The sequence below is a fragment of the Mustela lutreola genome, chromosome 6 (assembly GCF_030435805.1).
Source record: "Mustela lutreola isolate mMusLut2 chromosome 6, mMusLut2.pri, whole genome shotgun sequence".
Classification (NCBI taxonomy): Eukaryota; Metazoa; Chordata; class Mammalia; order Carnivora; family Mustelidae; genus Mustela; species Mustela lutreola.
Window position 1 is genome coordinate 119,359,362 of NC_081295.1, and position 18,929 is coordinate 119,378,290.

Genomic DNA, 18,929 nt, shown 5'->3' on the forward strand with positions numbered 1-18,929 from the left:
TAGCCCTAGTTTTGATAGGCTGAAAAGAAAATTAATCAATTGAAATAACTGAAAAATGTGCCTGTGATGCATCAGAAAGACACAAATTTAAAAAAAAAAATACCAAAGGGCCAATGGGAGATAATGGAGTTTATGCACAAAAACCTCACCGCTGTATGAAGTTGCTACCTCCCTGTCACTCTGTCCATCATATCATTCTGTGCATCTCTGTCAATTCCTGTCACTAGCAGAATCACCAGGTTTATGTACTTGTTAACTTACGCCTTCCTGAGCTGCTTCTACAAGGTGCTGAGCCCTGTTTTTCAGACTTATTGTATGCAGACAGCCAAGAACGAGTCAGATAAGGATCCTGTGTTCTTGGATCCTGTGTTCTAGCCTATTCATCACTGTATCTCTGACACGTATTAGGCAGTCAATGTATTTGTTGAATGAATGAGTGAGTGAGTGAAGTAATTAATACCTCAAAATATCTTCCATGTGGCTTCATGGCCTTGATTACCTGCTGTGTTTGGCCGGCATGGCAGTGGGGAGAGAGACGGGGAGGAGATGAGAGGAATCCTCCCTCCCTAGAGCACACCCTGCTGTTACCAGTCTGTGACACACTGAAAATACTGGTGTGACCTCCATAGACCTAGTCATCCTTGGGTTTTTGGTTTTTAAGATTTTATTTATTTATTTGACAGAGAGAGATCACAAGTAGGCAGAGAGGCAGTTAGAGAGGAGGGGGAAAGCAGGCTCCCCGCCGAGCAGAGAGCCCAATGTGGGGCTCGATCCCATGACCCTGGGATCATGACCTGAGCCGAAGGCAGAGGCTTTAACCCACTGAGCCACCCAGGCACCCCCATCCTTGGGTTTTGATTCAGAATGAGACCAGCAATATAAACAATATTAATGTGTTAATTCTTCTTCACTTTTCAGGCTGGAGTAAAAGGGACATTGGGAAGATTAGTTGGAATTTTTGAGGTAAGCCTATTAAAATCTTTGGTGCAATTGGTATCATGTTAGTAACCATGTAATATGGATATATGTATTTCTTTGTCTTCGTCCTTTCAGGCTGCTATAACAAAACTGAGTGTCCTGTAAACAATAGAAATGAGTTTCTCACAGTTCTGGAGGCTAGAAAGTCCAAAATCAAGGCCCCAGCGGACTCACTGTCTGGTGAGGACCCACTTCCTGGTTCATAGTTACTAGTTTCTCCTGCTATCCAAAAGTAGCGTGTTCATAGGAAGCCTTTTGTAAGTCAAAATGGTAGAAAGTGAAGAAGCAATTAATTTATATGGTGATTTTTTTTTTTTTTTAGCACTTCCAAAACCAAAAAACAGTCTCTCTGAGGCTTTTCTGATACTTCAGGATCCATGTTGTTAACGGTTACATTAAATAAGTTAAGCTAACGCACAGATGTGCAGAGCCCCAGTCCACAGCTCTGGCAGCTCAGTGAGGGAGTGCTGAGTGCAGTTCCCAGGGAAGGAGCCCGGCTGACCACCCTCTCCTCTCTCACGGCTCCAGGTGGCCACTGCTTCTGATAGCTTGCTACAATAGAAATGCTGAATGCTTCTTTTGCTTTTCATTTTTTTTTAAATAAATGCAAATTCCTCTTCAGATTTCTTTCAGTTAGCAAAAGCAGGTACTGATGTAGGTCTTTCATAAAAGTGAAACTGAAGTGGCTTACCTAGAATTTTTGAAAAGCAGGGGGTTCTTGTAGCCATTTCTCTGTTTTCACACAGTGAAAGGGGGATGGTTGCTCACTGGGGCATCTTTTATCCCAAGAGTCAGCCCTTCTCAACCCAATCTGCTGCCAGATTGGGAGCTCCTAATACTACCTGCTAATACTAACCCATTGGGAGTTAGGATTTCAACATCCTAATCGGGGGGGACAAAAACATCTAGTCCCTTGAGGTCCGAGTCTAGGGTAGACGCCATCTTTGTTTTGCTGTGTTTTCAAAACAAAGCAGCACCAAGAGAATAGTTTTCTTTCTTTTTCAAAATCCCATAGTCCCCTCCAGACAAATAGAATTATTTCAAAGTACAGGCGTAGCCTCAGAGATACTGTCGGTTCAGTTGCAGACCACTGCAATAGAGCATTTATTGCAATAAAGTGAGTCAAATATTTGATTTTTGTCAGCGCATATGAAAGTTATATTTATACTATATTGTAGTCTATGAAGTGTATATATACACTTACAATGTCTGTATCAATGTGTATGCTTTAATTTAAAAATACTTTATTGCTAAAAAATGCTAATCATCATGAGCTTTCAGTAAGTTACAGTCTTTTTGCTGGGCGAAGGGATTGCCTCTGTGTTGATAGCTGCTGACTGATCAGGGTCATGGTTGCTAAGAATTGGGTTGGCTGTGGCAGTTTCTTAAAATAAGAAGTTTGCAGGGAGCCTGGGTGGCCCAGCCATTAGGCATCTGCCTTCGGCTTAGATGGTGGCCCCGGGGTCCTGGGATCAAACCCCTCCTCGGGCTCCCTGCTTAGCGGGAAGACTGCTTTCCCTTTCCCACTCCCTCTGCTTGTGTTCCCTCTCTCACTGGGTCTCTGTCTGTCAAATAAATAAATAAAATCTTTAAAAAAAAAATAGTTTGTTGCACCAGTTGACTCTTCCTTTTGTATATATTTTTTCTGTAGCAGACTATGCTGTTTACACACAGTACAACTTCTTTCAAAATTGGGAGTCTGTCTTCTCAAACCTACTTCCTGCTTTATCAACTACGTTTATGGAATATTCTAAATCTTCTGTTGTCACTTCAACAATCTTCACACAATTTTCACCAGGGGTAGACTCCATCTCAAGAAACCACTTTCTGTGCTTGTCCGTAAGCAGCAGCTTCTCGTGTCTTCAGGTTTTACATTGAGATTGCAGCAATTCAGTCCCATTTTAGGTTCCACTTCCTCCCTTCTTTCCTTCCTTCCTCCCTTCCTATCTTTTTTGATAGAGAGCATAAGCTCAGGGCAGTTGGAAGGAGAGAAGGAGAGAGAGAGAGTTTTAAGCAGACTCTCTGCTGAACACAGAACCCAGTGCAGGGCTCCATTTCATGACTCTGAGATCATGACCTGAGCTGAAACCAAGAGTTGGACGCTTTGGGTCCCTAGGTGGCTCAGGTGGTTGGGCGACTGCCTTTGGCTCAGGTCAAGATCCTGGAGTTCCAGGATTGAGTCCCGCATCAGGCTCCCTGCTGAGCAGGGAGCCTGCTTCTCCCTTTGGCCCTCCCCCTCTCATGCTCTCGCTCTCTCTCAAATAAATAAATAAAATCTTAAAAAAAAAAAAAAAAAAAGAGTTGGACGCTTAACTGACTGCAGACTCCACTTACTCTAGTTCCCTTGCTCTTTCTACCACATCTGCAGTTTCTTCATCCACTCAAGTCTTGAATCTCTCAAAGTCCTTCATGAGGATTGCAATCAGCTTCTTCCAAACTCCTGTTTGTGTTGATATTTTTTACCTTTTTCCATGAATCACCATTGTTCTTTATGACATCTAGATGGTGAGTCCTTTCCAGAAGGTTTCCAGTTTACTTTGCCCAGATCCATCAGAGGGATCACTCACTCTCTAGCCTTATGAAGTGTATTTCTTAAATAGAAGGACTTACAAGTTGAAATGACTCCTTGATCCATGGTCTGTGGAATGGATGTTGTGCTAGCAGGCATGGAAGCATTCATCTTGTCCATCTCCATCAGAGCACTTGGCTGACCAAAGGACACTGTCAATGAGCAATCTTTTTTTTTTTTTTTTTTTTTTTTTTTGGCTATTTATTCTTAGTAGCATATAATGTATTATTTGTTTTAAAAGAAATCTTTTTTTCTGAGCAGGAGTTCTCAACAGTGGGCTTTAAGTATTCAGTAAACCATGTTGGAAACAGGTGTGTTGTCATCCAGGCTTTGTTCCATTTATAAGAGCATGGCAGAGTTGATTTCACTTAATTTTTGAAGACCCTAGGATATTTGGAATGATCCTTGAGCCCTGGCTTCAACTTGAAGTTACCAGCTGCCCCTGACCAGAGAGTCACTCCGTCCTTTGAAGCTTTGCAGCCAGGCATTGACCTCCCTAACCATGAAAGTCCTAGATGACATCTTCTTCCGATAGAAGGCCGTTTCATCTACACTGAAAAACTGTTGTCTAGTATAGCCTCGTCATGGATGATCAGAGATAGGTCTCCTGGAGAACTCGCTCCATCTTCTCCATCAGCACCTGCTGCTTCACCTTGCACTTTTGTGTTATGGAGACAGCTTCTTTCTGGTTTAACCCACATGAAGCCACCTCTGCTAGCTTCAGACTTTTCTCCTTTGGCCTTCCCATCTCTCTCAGCCTTCACAGAACTGAAGAGAGCGAGGGCCTTGCTCTGGGTCAGGCTTTGTCTTAAGGGACGGTTGTGACTGGGTTGATCTTCCATCCAGAACATTCAAACCTTCTCCATATCAAGGGTAAGGCTATTTCGCTCTCTTGTCATGCATGCGTTCACTGCAGTAGAACTTTTAATTTCCTTCCAGAACTTTTCCTTTGCATTCACACCTTGGCTAACTGGTGTAAGAGGCCTAGCTTTCAGCCTGTCTTGGCTTTCAGCATGCCTTCCTCACCAAGCTTAATCATTGTGAGCTTCTGATTTAAAGGGAGAGTAGAGCTATGCAATTTTTTTTCTCACTTGAACATTTAGAAGTCACTGTAGGGTTATTAATTGGTTAATCTTGTCTTAAAGTTGTTGTTTTATTTTGTTTTGTTTTGTTTAGAGTTCATTTATTTATTTGAGAGAGAGAGAAGAGCACAAGCAGGGGGAGCAGCTGGCAGAGGGAGAGAGAAGCAGACTCCTCGCTGAGCAGGGAGTCTAATACGGGGCTCAATCCCAGGACCCTGGGATCATGACCTGAGCCAAAGGCAGATGCTTAACCAATGGGGCTACACAGGCACTCCCCATTGGCCTAATCTTAATTTTGTTGTGTCTCAGGGAATAGGGAGAAGGACAGAGAGATGGGAATGACCAGTCAGTGGGATTTATTGCTCGAGTTCATATCTTATAGGGGCATCCTTTGTGGGACCCTAAAACAATTACAATAGCAACATCAACAGTTATTGATCACGGATTGCCATAACACTTATAATAATAACGAAAAAGTCTGAAGTACTGTGGGAATTACCAAACTGACAGACACAAAGTGAGTAAATGCCATTAGGAAGAAGACCTCAGTAGACTTGCTTGACACCACATTGCCACAGACCTTCCATTTATAGCAGAGGCAGTGTCTGTGACGCACAAACAAGGTATGCCTAATATGGTTTATCCCGTCCCTACCTCTCTTCCTCTTCTCCGAGATACAAGGAAGGGACATAAAGTATAGAGAACACTGAAGGAAAAGAAGATAAAATAACTATATAGCAAAGGTGGAAGGAACAAGCTAAGAGGCTGGGTAGAGGTTTGGAGGAAGGTGGAAGGAAGTGAGAAGTGGGGAAATAAAGATGAGCAAAGTTAGTAGGAGAAGGGGAGACATGCCAGATCATCAGCTTGTTTGCGCTCATGGAAGCCCCACCCACCCACAGCCTCTTCTCTTCCTTGTGTTCTTGCGAGTTACATTTCTCAAGGGGTCACAAACTTCTTCTCACAGCCTTCCTGGGAAGTTGTACTTAGGGGAAGGGGAACAAAAAAAAGAGATTAAAGCTTGGGCCTTAGAAGGCCAGCCAAAGAGCACAGCCGTAAATGCAAGTGCGGCATGTTTTAAATAGGCCATCTGGCGCTATTCCCTTCATGACTGTAGGATGATTAAAAGTAAAAGGAATGCTTGTGTCTGAGCTCTCTGGACATACGGCTAAGAGTGTGTTTCACTTAAGTAATGTCAGCTCTCTGAGGGAAAGCTCTTCCTCTGTCCTTTTCTCTTTGCCCTTCAGAACCAGGAGAGGAAGCACAGAACGTATGTGTATGTGCTTATTGTCACAGAAGTGCTGGAAGACTGGGAAGATTCCGTTAACATTGGTAAGTTGTCCCCAGATAGCTTTCAGAATGCTCCCCACCACGGGCCCTTGCCACGCCACAGGTCATGATCCAGACCTAGAAACAAGCCTGATGAAAGAAGCCATAGAAGAATATGTTTATTGGAACAAGCATGTCCATTTTGATGAAAAGTAGTGTTTTGAAATATTCAGAAGAAAGCTGAAGGTGGGTACCTGGTCAACCAATAGAAACATGGTGCCTAAAAAATAAGAAATGTGGTTTCTAACACCAAACTGGTCCGCCCACAGCAGATAGTGACCCTCGTCCACAATGCTGGGGCCACCGCTGGCCACAAAACCCCAGCTGGGAGCAGGACCTTGGCTGTTCCTTGTGATGCTTATTCATACTGTTGGAGAAAGCTACTGGTTTGGTGGGGGGAGCCGCTTCCTCCAGAGTTGTGTGGTAGAAGCAGAGCAGTGGGAGCAGTTTCCGGTTTTACCCATATTTGCCTTCGGATGCCCCTCCTTTTCTCCTGAGGAGCCATTCTCTGATTGCTCAGATCACTATTGGGTGTGTGTCTTTGGAACTAAAAACTTAGTTGATTTAATGGTTGGATCATGGTTTAATCTTTTGCCTCTGAAGGAAAGTATATTCTAGGGAAGTGTAATATTAATTTAAAAACCGGTTATAAATCAGCAAACGGATAGAATCCAGTTGCTGAAACCTCTCCCTTTATGGTGCGTGTGGGCTTTGCCACCGTGCCCCTCACACTGCTGATGTGGGTGTTTTGTGGCCTTTCGGCTTTCAACGGCTTTGTATCTGGTAAGAATGCAATATGCTCAAGGAAATGAATTCAGTAGGGGTTTATTAAAAATAGGCTCCTTGACAGCCAGTGCTAGGGCTTAAAAAGGAGACAGAGATGAGTGTGGCATGGCCCTGTCCTCAGAGCATTCTGTCAGGCAGGAGTCACACACTAGTGATATGAATTGTCAAGGTACCGTTGCTCTATTAATATCCAACAGGACTTTCACCTTGTACTACTTGAGAGAATTGAAATACCAAAATAGTCTAAAATATGGAGAATAAGCCTGTGAGCTGTCCTTCAGATGAGCCTTTTTCGGGTGGAAATTGGCTTTTAAATGTACGCCTCAGTGAAGGATAAGTGAGCTGAGGTACATTCGTCTGATGGAATGTCGCACAGCTGTTAAACACGGGCTTCTGAAAGCTAATAGACCATGGCAGAGGGCTTGTGAATCATTGTTGGTGAATGAAAAAAGCAGGGTATAAACTTATATATACACTAATTAGAGCTACATTAAAATAGGAATGTGAAATGAAAACAAAAATAAGGTTCTGGTTTTCACCTAAAGAATAAGGCAGTGACAGAGGGAAAGGTAGCATTGCCGAGCGGGGCGGTGGTGAGAATGACATGTGGCACACACAGGCAGGGCTGGGGAGTGGGATGGCCCTGCTGGAAAGCAATTTGGCGTTACAGAACACGAGGCCTTTAGAGTCCACATGTTTTATTCTTAGGATCTCAGTTCTAGGCCTCTTCTGGGAGGTTAATAGAAAGAAAAAAACAGATAAAGGGTTTTTTTGTTGTTTTTGAAGAGCGAGAGTGCTGGGGGCTGAGGGAGAGGGGAAGAGAGAGAATCCTAAGCAGGATCCACGCCCAGCACAGAACCCGGACATGGGCTCCGTCTCACAACCCTGAGATTGTGACCTGAGCCAAAAATCAAGATTCAGACGCTCTACTGCCTGAGCCATCCAGGCGCTGCACATATTTTTTTTTATAACGTAGACAAGTAAGTAAGAAAGAGTGTGTAATAAAAAAAGAAGCAATAACAATAATAGTACTAATAAGCAAACTCTTATAACATATACTGTGTGCCAGGTATCTTACATATTAATCCTCACAACTAGGGCACCGGGGTGGCTCAGTCAGTTAAGCGTCTATCTGTAGCTCAGGTCATGATCTCAGGGTCCTGGGATGAAGTCCTGTATCGGGCTCCCTGCTCAGCGGGAAGTCTGCTTCTCTCTGGTTCCCCCTGCTTGTGTTCCCTCTCTCACTATTTCTCTGTCAAATAGATGAAATCTTTAAAAAAAAAATCCTCACAACTGACTTGTGAGATGGGTACTAGTTATTACCTCTACAAATGAAGAAGGTTAGGGGCACAGCTCAGTACCTAGTTCAGTAACTTGCCATGAACTGACCGTTCATTAGAGCCAGTGATGTTATTGGAGCCCAGCATGTTAGCTCCAGCATCGGGGGTTCTAACCACAACACTCTTCTTAGAGCTCTTCAGGACTCCAAGCATCTGAAAGCATGATCCCAGTTATAGTTGTTCAGGGCAGCCTCTTTTTCAGATACAATGGAAGAAAAGCAAAGACACGAAGATACCCAGGGTAGTCATTTGTGGTTTCTCGTGTTGTAGGTAATTGTATTCTTTATACTTTCTTCCATTTTCCTAATGTTAAGCAATGATCTTTTATTATAAGAGAAAAAAATAAAGGATTTTCAAAACAAATTTGAGAAAAAAGGAAGAAAACAGACTGAGAAGTTAGTAGGGATGGTTACTCTTAAAAATATTTTATGATATATGGATATATAACTCTTTAAATTCTGAAATAAATAACTGATTATAAGGCAGGCAGCCCCATAATTCTGGAAGCGGACGTTCGTGCTGATTTGTACAGAAGATGGGGGTGCTGGCTGGGCTTCAGGTGTGTACCTGCGAGCCGGGCAAGGCCCAGAGGCCCCGGAACGTGAGAGGAGACCAGGAGGGCGGGTTTCACACAGTCTGCTTCTCAGATGTCTTCCCTATCTTCTGCATCAGACATCTGTATGGTATTTAAAGCATATACTCTTGTAGGGAAAGAAAGGGAGGAAAAACATCTTCGTAATGCCCAGTTTTAAAGTCTTGATAATGTTGCTTTTCTGTTTTCAGCGACCCTTGCTCCCAAGCTGAAGATCAGAAGCCTGCAGTCGCTTCCCTTTTGTCCTCATTTCTTCTTCTGTCTGCCCCCACAGGAAGGAAGAGAGAATGGTTTAAAATAGAAGACGCTGTCAAAGTGCTACAGTACCACAAGCCGGTGCAGGCGTCGTATTTTGAGACGTTGAGGCAAGGCTACTCGGCCAACAACGGCACCCCGGTCGTGGCCACCACGTACTCGGTTTCTTCCCAGAGCTCCAGGCCAGGCGTCAGATGACTGAAGACTTCGCGTAAGAGGAATGGAAATTGGAAACTAGACTGGGGCACAGATCTTCCCTCCCTTGCTCTTTTCACCTCTCCTCACAGGCCTCCTCTCCAAATAAGGCATGATGGGCAGCAGAGAAAGGGGTTCTTGATGGTGTTGCTATTTGGTGTTAAGTGATGGGCTTTTTCTTCTCTTTTTATGGAGGGGGTGGGGGGTGGGTGTGTAATTTGTAAGTACTTTTGTGCATGATCGGTCCCTCCCTTTCACACCCCTACAATTGTCTAGAGAGACAGACAGCCTTCCCTCGGCCTTGGATTCTGAAGTGTTCCTGTTTGTCTCACCCCAGCCCTGGCCAGACGTTTTTTTCTTTGATTTTTAATTTTTTTTTATTAAAAGATACCAGTATGAGATGAAACCTTTCAAGAATTTGTCCTCTAATGAGCTGTTCAGTACAGGAGGTTGGTCACTTCCCCCGGCAGGGTACATTTATCTACACATTATATACTGGGCATATAATATGTAAATAAATGACTTTTAGAAGAGGAATTTAACTGTTTAATTTTTCAAGGTTTTTGTTTCGTTTTTTAAATTCGGGGTGTTTCTGAAACGGAGAGCCTCGCAGTTAATTTCCCTTTTTGTTTTTTGATGCTAGTGGCTAGGTAAATGTCCCTGTCCCCTCTCTTTTCCCCAGTCACTGACTGTAGTTACATAGAGTACGGAAAGAGTTTAGCTACCTTTGTAGCACTCCCAGAACTCATGGCCTTCTCAAAGTTGTGTTTCCATTGCCAAGAAAGACATAGAAAGAAACCAATTTTCTTTTCTATTACCAACCCTGGAGCAAATGGCCTCTGCTCAGACCTGGAGAAACAATGATAGAGATTGGAGTCCTCTGTACATGTTGACAGTAGGGATTTGAACTGGATTCTTGGGATCATTATCTAAAAATCTAGAGCATCAAGCACTGTTTCTATCCTGCGGGTTGGAATTTTTTCCATTATGCTACTTAACCGCCAACAGTGGCTTCTCTCCTCGTGCATCCATGCCTTACACCATGCTGAACTGGACATTGTCCTTGTGCAGAATCATCCGCTGGCCTGGGCCAGTGCAGGTGTATGGTCCCATCCCCTCCTTGGGTGACCATGTTTAAGTTCCCGAAAATTACATGGGAGGATGATCCAGGTGTCTGCTTATCTTTGCGATGTGACAGCACTTGGAATTGCACCATGGAGCATGCTCAGAAATAGTCAGTGTGTCTCCTCCTGAGATGTGAAAGGTCCATCTGCTGAGAAGTGGCATGGGAGAACGCTGGGTGGTTGACTAGAACGACATCGTGCATAAGCCTGCTGCAGACTCGTGTTGGTTTTTGATACAGGCTATGTGCTGGCTTCGTTTGCCAGTTGTGTCATTTAGTTGGGAAGTAAGCAGAACAGGGTCTTGAGATGGAGTGGTGAGTCTAGGAGAGCGGACACTGTCAGTCCCTGGCTTAGGACATGCCGTTAGTGGCATCTTCCTTTGTCAAAATGTAGCCAGGATGTGAAATGAAAATCGTAGTTTTCTTTATTTAAAAATTCTAATAAATACTCAAACTTTGAAAAGCTTTTGCTCTTCCCTCCCACTAAAAGAGATGTATGTATACATATATATATAAAGATGTAGGCCTGTGTCATTCAGTGTTCAACATTTTGAGGGGACATCTTTCGAAGAACTTTAAATTTCACTGTGTGTCTCTCAGTTTGTATCTTCTTTCCCAGTCTTGAGACACAGAACCACCAAAGGGTGCCCACAGTTTCCCTAGAATACCGTCCTACCTCTGGGAAAGGCATCCTGTCCCTAAACGGTCCCAGTGGACAAACCGCACCACGGGATCTGAGTTTAAATACCAACTCACTGTTCGCATTTCTTGCTCTAAAACGAACCGACTGCCACTTGTTGCCCAATGAAGAGCAGTCTGAGCTGCTGCCCATGTAAGCAAAGGAGAAAATGTAATAGGTTCAACCAAGCACTAAGTAGAATCCAAAAGACGTTCTTCCAACTAAATTCTGCCTTTACGAGATGGACTAAAAGTACTCTGCAGGAAAACAAGCAGGACTCCTAAAAAGAGAACTGCAGTGTTGCTAGTAATTTGTGCGTTTTTTCATGATCTAAAGATGTTTTTACTGGGCCGGTGTCACAACAGAGGACCCTACCAAGTCCAGTGTGGACTGATGTTGGCATCTTTGGGTCAGGAGAGTGAACTGTGCCCAGAGGTGTTTTTCAGTGACATGAATGGGTCCTATTAATGCAATTAACTGGAGAGATTGTGCTGATGCTTTCTTAACGGACAAAAAGAAGCTTTGTCCAACACCAGAATTGTGGAAACTGGTGCTATTTTTTGTTACACTGGGATCCTGATGAGCGAGAATTGGTGTTCCTCCCTCCCTGGCACCGTTAACAGCATGGCTATCTTCACAGCTGTGTAGTCATAGCCCTTCTGTGATAGATGACTCAGACCCATGGTTGCGGTGGCCGTTACTCTTCCCCAGAGAAAGAAAGCAAGGAGAAACAGAAGAACGCACACAAGTGATCCCACTCGCAGAAGCTTTCTTGGACACCACTTTGCTGTGAACTCTGCAGGTACGCAACTCATTCAAGCTTGACACAAAAAGGTTGCTGTGTGTGGCGCAGACGCAGTCTCACAGTGAGTTTGCCCTTCAGGATGCTGGTTTATTACTAGGGCATCCATCACAGTCCACCGTGCGCCGGATGGAGAAAGCACTGGGGATTTCACTTTGTTCACTTCGTTTTCAGTTTATCGTTTTGCAGCCACTGGGGAAGCATCAGTGAGGTCATGCCATCTTTTTGGACCAGGGCGGGGTGTGTGTGTGTGTGTATGTGTGTGTGTGTGTGTGAAAGAGAGAGAGAGAGAGAGAGAAGGGCTACCAGGAGTCGGCTGTATCCGATTTGTTTGTAGCCTTGCAGAATGACGTGGCCCATGAAACAAGAGTCCTGATCTTTCTCGTAGCAAACCTGGCAGGATGGAAAAGTTAACGAATTGACAGTTTTGTTTTTACAAGTGTCCGCTGCCCCATCTGCCCTGCGTGGAGAGGGCTCCTGCGATGCTGAGTCTGAGCTGAGGCCATCTGGAGGGATCAAAGCGTGTGGGAGGAGCACCACCCACCCCCCCACCCACCCCACCTCCCCCACCCGATGAGGCCGAGGAAGGCCTCGAAGGTGCAGGATTTCCGCCTTTCGCCTGGCGCGGTATAGCGCCATAGAGCCGGGAGGCCTTGCCTCTCGGGGCCTCTGGGGAACAGAGCGGGTCACTGCTCCCGGGAGGCTTCTGCAGCAGTTTTGTAAACGCATTGCTACACAGTCAAGTTCCTTCGTGACACATAATTTCTGTTTTGACATTAGGAGTCAGTCCATGTAAGGTCTTTTAGACTTGCTTAGAAGAAAAAAAAATTCACCTTTTGTTGCAAAAAGCGGAATAAAATGTCCACGCAGAAGTGTTCTTCCTCCTTCTTCCCCTTTCTCTTGCCCATACACAGTTCTTGTTGGAGGCCCCCTTTTCCCCCCAGAACATATGTAATCAGAGAAGCAAGCCAACTCTCACCAGACCTGGCAATGCATCTCACATTGTACTGTATGTGCTTGTCGTTTCCACCTAGTGCTGGGGGAGTGCCTCTGTTGGTCTCCCCACCTGACCTTTTTTTAAAACAGCTTAGCCTGAGCCGCATTTCTTTTGGTTCCTTAAAAAGGATTTAATAACCACAGTGCGATCTTTGCCACGACTCTGTGATTTTTAGTATTTCTGAAGTGTTCTCGAATCCAGCCTTGTTGAGAGGAAATTTGGAATTAGAAGAAATACCTAGAGAAGTCGTCACAATGGGCTCAATTTTGTTTTTAAGGTAAATGAGGATTAGCTCTTGTTTATACTCCAGCCTCGTCCTGGTCCTTTCTGCATTTCAGAACACCCATGTTTATAACAAATAGGAAACCTGTTAGCTCAAGAGGCTCTGGGACGAGGAGATTATCTAATGGTGATTATACAAGGCAAGGGCTCTTGTGGTTCTTGTTCTCGAAACTCTGAAAGAGGTCAGACCCGAAGCGACACAGGTCATACTGCCCTGCCGAGGTGACAGCCATTCCTTCTGAGCCCTGCTGGGATGGAACCTGTTTCCCCAAGGCCATGGGGGGGTGGCTTCCAGGCTGGGTAGCTGCCGATGTTTGTGACCTCAGCCTTGCTCCATCTGGGCACCCATCTCACTCAGAGTAGGTGAGAAAGCAGCCCATGGTCAGCCTAGGTTCTCTGGGGTGAGCCCTGCAACAGAGACTTCACTGTCCTGGAAGAGCTGGGTTCCATTGTCGTTTTAGACGATCACTCATAAAGCAGACATTGGAGATTTTCAGGGAGTAAATTGGGAAGCACTGGCTACAATCCATGAAAGCCACTGTTGTCTGTTGATTAGGTAACTTGAGGTGACCAGAGGCCCTGGGAACCTGGGGATGTGAGGCAGACTCTAATCTGGAGGCCAGCAGCCTTTCTGCTTCCACCTCGACAGAGGCAGCTTCACTCTTTGACCACATTTTTGCCGTAGCTGATGACCTTTCGGGGATGTGAGAAGCCTGATCAGAACATCCGAGCAAATGATACCTCTCACTCTCAGATTCATGAAATAGTTCGCCCTCCTAGTCCCCTTAAAAATGAATAAATAAAAAGAGAAAGAAAAGATGCTGTTTGGTGAGGGTGTGGATGCACTGCTTGAGCTGAGGCGGGTAGTCCCCTGATTCTGTGTCTGCAGTATGAAGCTTTCTGAGTCAAAAAGGCATGTCTCTCCCCGGAAGCTTTATTTATAGTGAAGATTTGGTGAGCTTTAGTCTTCTGAAAAACTGAGATGGTCCACTTGAAGGGGAGCTCCACAGAGAAGCCACATCAACTCAGAATTCACGCCAGGAGGGATTCTGCTACAGAAGAAAGTGCCTTTGGCCAAAAAAGCAAGATTAATATCTAAAAGGTGGACAAGCATTGCTTCTGTTCCTCCAGCAACCAGTTGTTTAATAATTAACTCTCGGTTTCCTTTGGTTTACATTCTCAGTTCTGAACCCCATACAGAAGTCCCTAGAACATACCAAAAAAGGCATCTAAAACTCTGGAGATTGGCTTTAAAAGACCCAAAAGCAGCCGCATTGTCATTTTCCAGGTTCCTCGCCATTTTGACATGCTGCCCGTCCTTTCACACTCTGCAGCCAGCTCATATGTGAAGACTGGATTCATTGACTTGAGGAACCTCAGTTCTGGTTCTGGAACAATTACCTGCTAAATTGCCTACTGCCTGTGGAAGTTATCTGTAGGGTGTACCTTTCAGAGAACATTTCAATGGTATAGTAAAATTCTTATGGGCTCACGGGCCCAATCAGGCATTTAGATCAAAACTGGAAGTCTTTGGGGCTCCTTGGAGAAAAAGCAAGTCACCTAAATCCCAGTGCTGGCCCTTGAGACCATACTCCCCTCTGCCTAGTATGGGGTCAGGTGGCACCTGCAGGAAATCATTTTTCCAGTGAGATTGCCTGTAAGTCCCTTGGGGAGGAATACCCATGTAAACCTGTTTTTCTGAGCACTTTTATGCCAACTTGAAAATGGTAAGCTAAAGTAGCCCTGACCCCATAGCCTCTGTCCCCCTCTTTATTGTCCCGAATTTGGGGGGTTAAAAGCTTTTCAGGGTTAAACCCTGGTCTTTAACCTCTTTTTGTTGTGGAGGAGATGAGTCACTAACAGATGATCTAAAGGAGACTCTAGTTTTGATTTCTCGAGTACACTGGCATAACAGATGTGACTTATGGCTGGGAAAGTAGAACCTGATGGACTTCTACTTTCCGCACCAGGACACCCCCACACCAGAAAGGAGCTTCCACCGGGGACAGATCTGAAGTCAGGTTTGGGAGAACCTCCAAAGTGCTGAAATGCAGAGAGGACTTCAGGGGCCTTTGCTCCGCAGCCGGGTGGCTTTTGTTCTCCCAGGAACATGGAGGAGCTCCAAAGGCTATGGCAGACAGTGAAGTCACAGCGCACAGACTCAAACCATCCCTTTTGCCGCTTCTCACATGGCTCGTGCATGTTTTGCTCAGAATCCAAGGGGACCCTCCTCCAAAATCTCACTGGCTTCAGGTGTTTTGGTTAGCCTTCAACAACCTCCCCCTTTCTCTCCCACCTGTGGGTGGACAGAACTGTGTCTGTTGCTCCAGGCACAGATGTGCGAGTCCAGGGCCCAGCAGCACAGTGTGGTGTTTAGTGGTCAGAAAAAAAGTCGGTCCACTCTGCTAACAGTGTGTGGTGCAGTTTCATACACGTCGGGTCTGTTTTTATTGTTTCGTGGTCTGAAAACCTTCAAGCTCCAACCTTACCCTCCAAGAAGAGGCGGATGGTTAGACTAAGAAACCTTCAGTTGGTACTTCTGTCTTAGGAAAGATTGCTGTCGGTTTGCTGGGTGCTTAAGGAGTCAGGAGCATTTGAGGATATTGGGAGCTGTTGTAAAATTAAAGCAAGTGGCTCTGGCTTACCCAAGTGTATCAGAGAGAGGGCGTGGAGGCCTATTAGTAGCCTCTGGAAATCAGCTCTGGCCAGCCCTGCCTTCGTTGCAAGGACCTTACCTCCTGTCCTCCAGTGATCTTGGGAGGGATGACGCCTAAGGAGGTGGCGAGGCTCTGCCTCCTGTTTGCTCAGCTGCAGGATGTGGCCTCCAAACAATAGGTTTTTTTAAGGTGCTTCCTCACCATGATTCCCTCCACATCACTCACCTACCATTAGCATCCGACAAGGTGAAATTCCCCGGGACCATTCCAGTTCTAAAATGGATGAACTAGATGTGCTGCCTCCCCTTTTGCAAGTGTATTGTCCAGATGCAATCTCCCTTTGGCCAAGTTGGACAAGTATTTCCAGGGAACCCCTTAAACTGAGGCAAATAGCCAAGATGTTTTGAGTTTTTCCCCCCAGAAGGCAGAGTCTTTGTCCCTTCTCCCATGTGCACAGACATTTTAGCCGAGTCTTAAAAGATCAAGTCCAGTAATGTCTCCATTACTTAAAAGATCAAGTCCAATAATGAGACAAAAGCTAGGGGCCCATGCCCCCAGGAACTAGTCCCCTGGGGGATCTCATGCTCAACCTAGACTGTTCTGATCCCACCAGAAGTCTGCTGCTGTCCCCACCCATCAGGGTCCCCCATATTCCCCAGAAAGCAAACAACTTGGGCTTCCTGTCACTAGGTCACCGAGTCCTTCGGTGACCAGTCTACAGACTGAATGTGTGTACCACCTGCATAGGTGGTGTGCCTCCTGCTTGCAGAAAGGGTAGAAAGTGGAATGTCCAGCGGCCTGAGTACTCACACCCTTGGAGAGGTTGGCAGGAATAACTCCAGTGAGTGCAACAAAACAGGAAACCAAGGAACCGCGATTGTACAGAAGGATGAGTTGGTTTTGGTCCTTTTACCTCTTGGGACCTGATGCTGCAGTAAACTGGGCTTTGAAATAATATCACACTTACCCCAACCCAAATGCACTCTGGGACTTCGGAGCTCCCAACCCATGGGTGCATGGTCTTTCCATTTTTTGTTTCCAAAACAACCTTGCTTGGTATTGCATGGAAAGTTCCAGTTTTCCTTCCTACCCACTTGGGGCCACCTGCGCAGGCCTGGCCCCTTCCCCAGTATCTTTACAGCACTCGTAGGAAGATCTATGCAGTGCCCTTTGGAGCAGGGGAGTGGAACTTGGTCCAGATAAAGCAGCAGAAACGGAATTTTCTTGTTACCTCTTCTCAAGGAGGGTGTTTTATGTTTTTCTTCATGCCTCTGTTTCCTGTGGGTACAGTCGGGTTGGGAGGGAGAGCTGAAAAGAAAAGGAAACGGGGTCCAGCCAGTCCAGGTTTGGGTCCGAGACAGGTGTCCAGCTGATGTGAGTCCCACTTTCCCCCCCTTCAATAGCAGGCCAGTCATACGTAACGATTCTCCTTTACTAAGGTGTCTGCTTCTGTGGTGCCCACAACAGAGGACAGACAGACCCCTCCCCTGTAGTCTGGATAGAGCTTCAGTACTTTCCCTAAAGTTCCATCATCCCCATAGCCCACTCCTTTTTGTAAAAACAAATGCTTAATCCTGTGAGCGTGCTATTCCTTTCTGTGTGTTAATCAGTTTCCTTCCATTGGAGCTGTGTGGGAGGGAAGGGCATTGGAATTGTAGGTTGTAATCTTGTGCCAACCAATAAAAACCAGTATTTCACACACGTCCCTGCTTAGTGTCTGGTCTCTTCTTTCTTGAGATTTTCCGTGAATTCTTCACATCAGTCTTGCTTTGATTTTTTTCCGCCACTCTCTGCTGAGGTCTTGAGAGTTGCCCTCAAGGTAGGTCACAGGTGGCCCTATGGACGGTCTGATATTCAGGAAATTCAAGTGAGAAGTAAATTGGAGAAGCCCCACAGCAGGCCATGAGAGACTCGGCTGCCGGGGCCCCAGGGAGACCCAGGTGGACTGCCAGTGCCCAGGGCTGAGAGGGCCTGTCCCCTAAGCCAGTAAGGCCTTCCTCAGAGCCCAGAGGACACAAAAGGGACAGAGAGGTGAGCCACATCGAAGACAACATGAAAGCACAGCCAGACGTTGCTTTCCCGCATGGGAGCAGGAGCTGGGCATGGTCAGGTTGGGAAGTCTTATGTCCCATCCTTTCCAGTGACTTTGATCGGGGCTGCTGATGGGCAGGAGCCGTATTTTGAAGGTATGTAGTGGTAGGACTTGCGGGCAAAGGACAACAGGAGGTCCACCATTGTTGGGAGAGTGGCACTGAGTGACCTAGAGACAGATGGAGAACACATTGAGCTGTTGTGAAAAATAAAGCATGGTGAGGCTAAATTTTGGAAGACTACAGAAGCCAGGCCAGGGAGTTGAGCTTCATACTCATGACACGTTCTTGACCAAGATAAGGATAGCCCTGTAATAGCAAACGTGTTTGAGGAGGAGGCAGCAGGAAAGATTGAAGGGGAGCAGATTGGAAGCTTGTGATTGCCTCGTGCCTGAGCTGATCCGGACTTGGGGTGAATGAACCTGGGATGAAGACAGGAATAGAGAAGGGGGAGTAAACACTGTATCACAATCAAATAAGCATGTCCATCCACTGAGGTAGGCTGGCCTTCCTGGGATTCTGCTGGCATCACCAGTGGCCAAGTTTTGGTACGTCAACAAACCTGATAGAATCCGTGTACCCAGGGGGTCACAACCAGGACGAGACTGCCACGAATCTAACTCATGAGACTCAGATGGACGTGCCTGGATGACAATTGGCTCTCTTGTACAATGGCAAATGTCAGACCAAGTTCACCGGGCTAGTGTACAGGCTATCTGTGTGAGTAGCCAAAAATAGGCAGGAAGTGGGTTGCTAAACAATAGTAACCCGATGACTTCATTCCACCTCAAGGCGGGTGCCCTACCAGCTGGTCGGGCGCCCTTTCCCTCTGAACTCAGATTCTGGGAGCCTCCTTTGTCCATCCTGCGATGATCCCCCCCCCCATCAAAGGATTCTTTCTTTTGCCAGATTCAGTGTGCATAATGAGGCCATGAGCTTATAAATACTGACACAAGTGATAGGCTATACTTCGGGAACTACCAGATAGCCATCTGTAACTGGGATCTGGGGTTCGTGGAACTCTCCACTTGCCGTGTCCAATGAGGACACGTTGTGTAGGGGTCCCATCCCCATCACTTCACAGCTTTACGTGTTGCTGGTTCCCCCATTGAACTCAGGGTAACTGCAGGCTCTAGGATTATCTTGGCTGCAGCCCAGGCTTGTAGCCACAGAGAG

At 45.9% G+C, this 18,929-nt stretch overlaps 1 protein-coding gene across 1 annotated transcript in view; it reads left to right on the forward strand.

Moving 5' to 3' along the window:
- The window catches only part of NUDT3 (nudix hydrolase 3), a 112,698-nt gene extending 101,989 nt beyond the window's left edge, over nt 1–10,709 (forward strand). Inside the window, exons 3-5 of the mRNA XM_059178595.1 lie at nt 919–963; nt 5,874–5,958; nt 8,948–10,709. Of these exons, the coding sequence (XP_059034578.1) occupies nt 919–963; nt 5,874–5,958; nt 8,948–9,126 (309 nt within the window). The 3' untranslated portion in view covers nt 9,127–10,709. The remainder of the gene's footprint in view (nt 1–918; nt 964–5,873; nt 5,959–8,947) is intronic.
- Nucleotides 10,710–18,929: the final 8,220 nt, after the last annotated feature.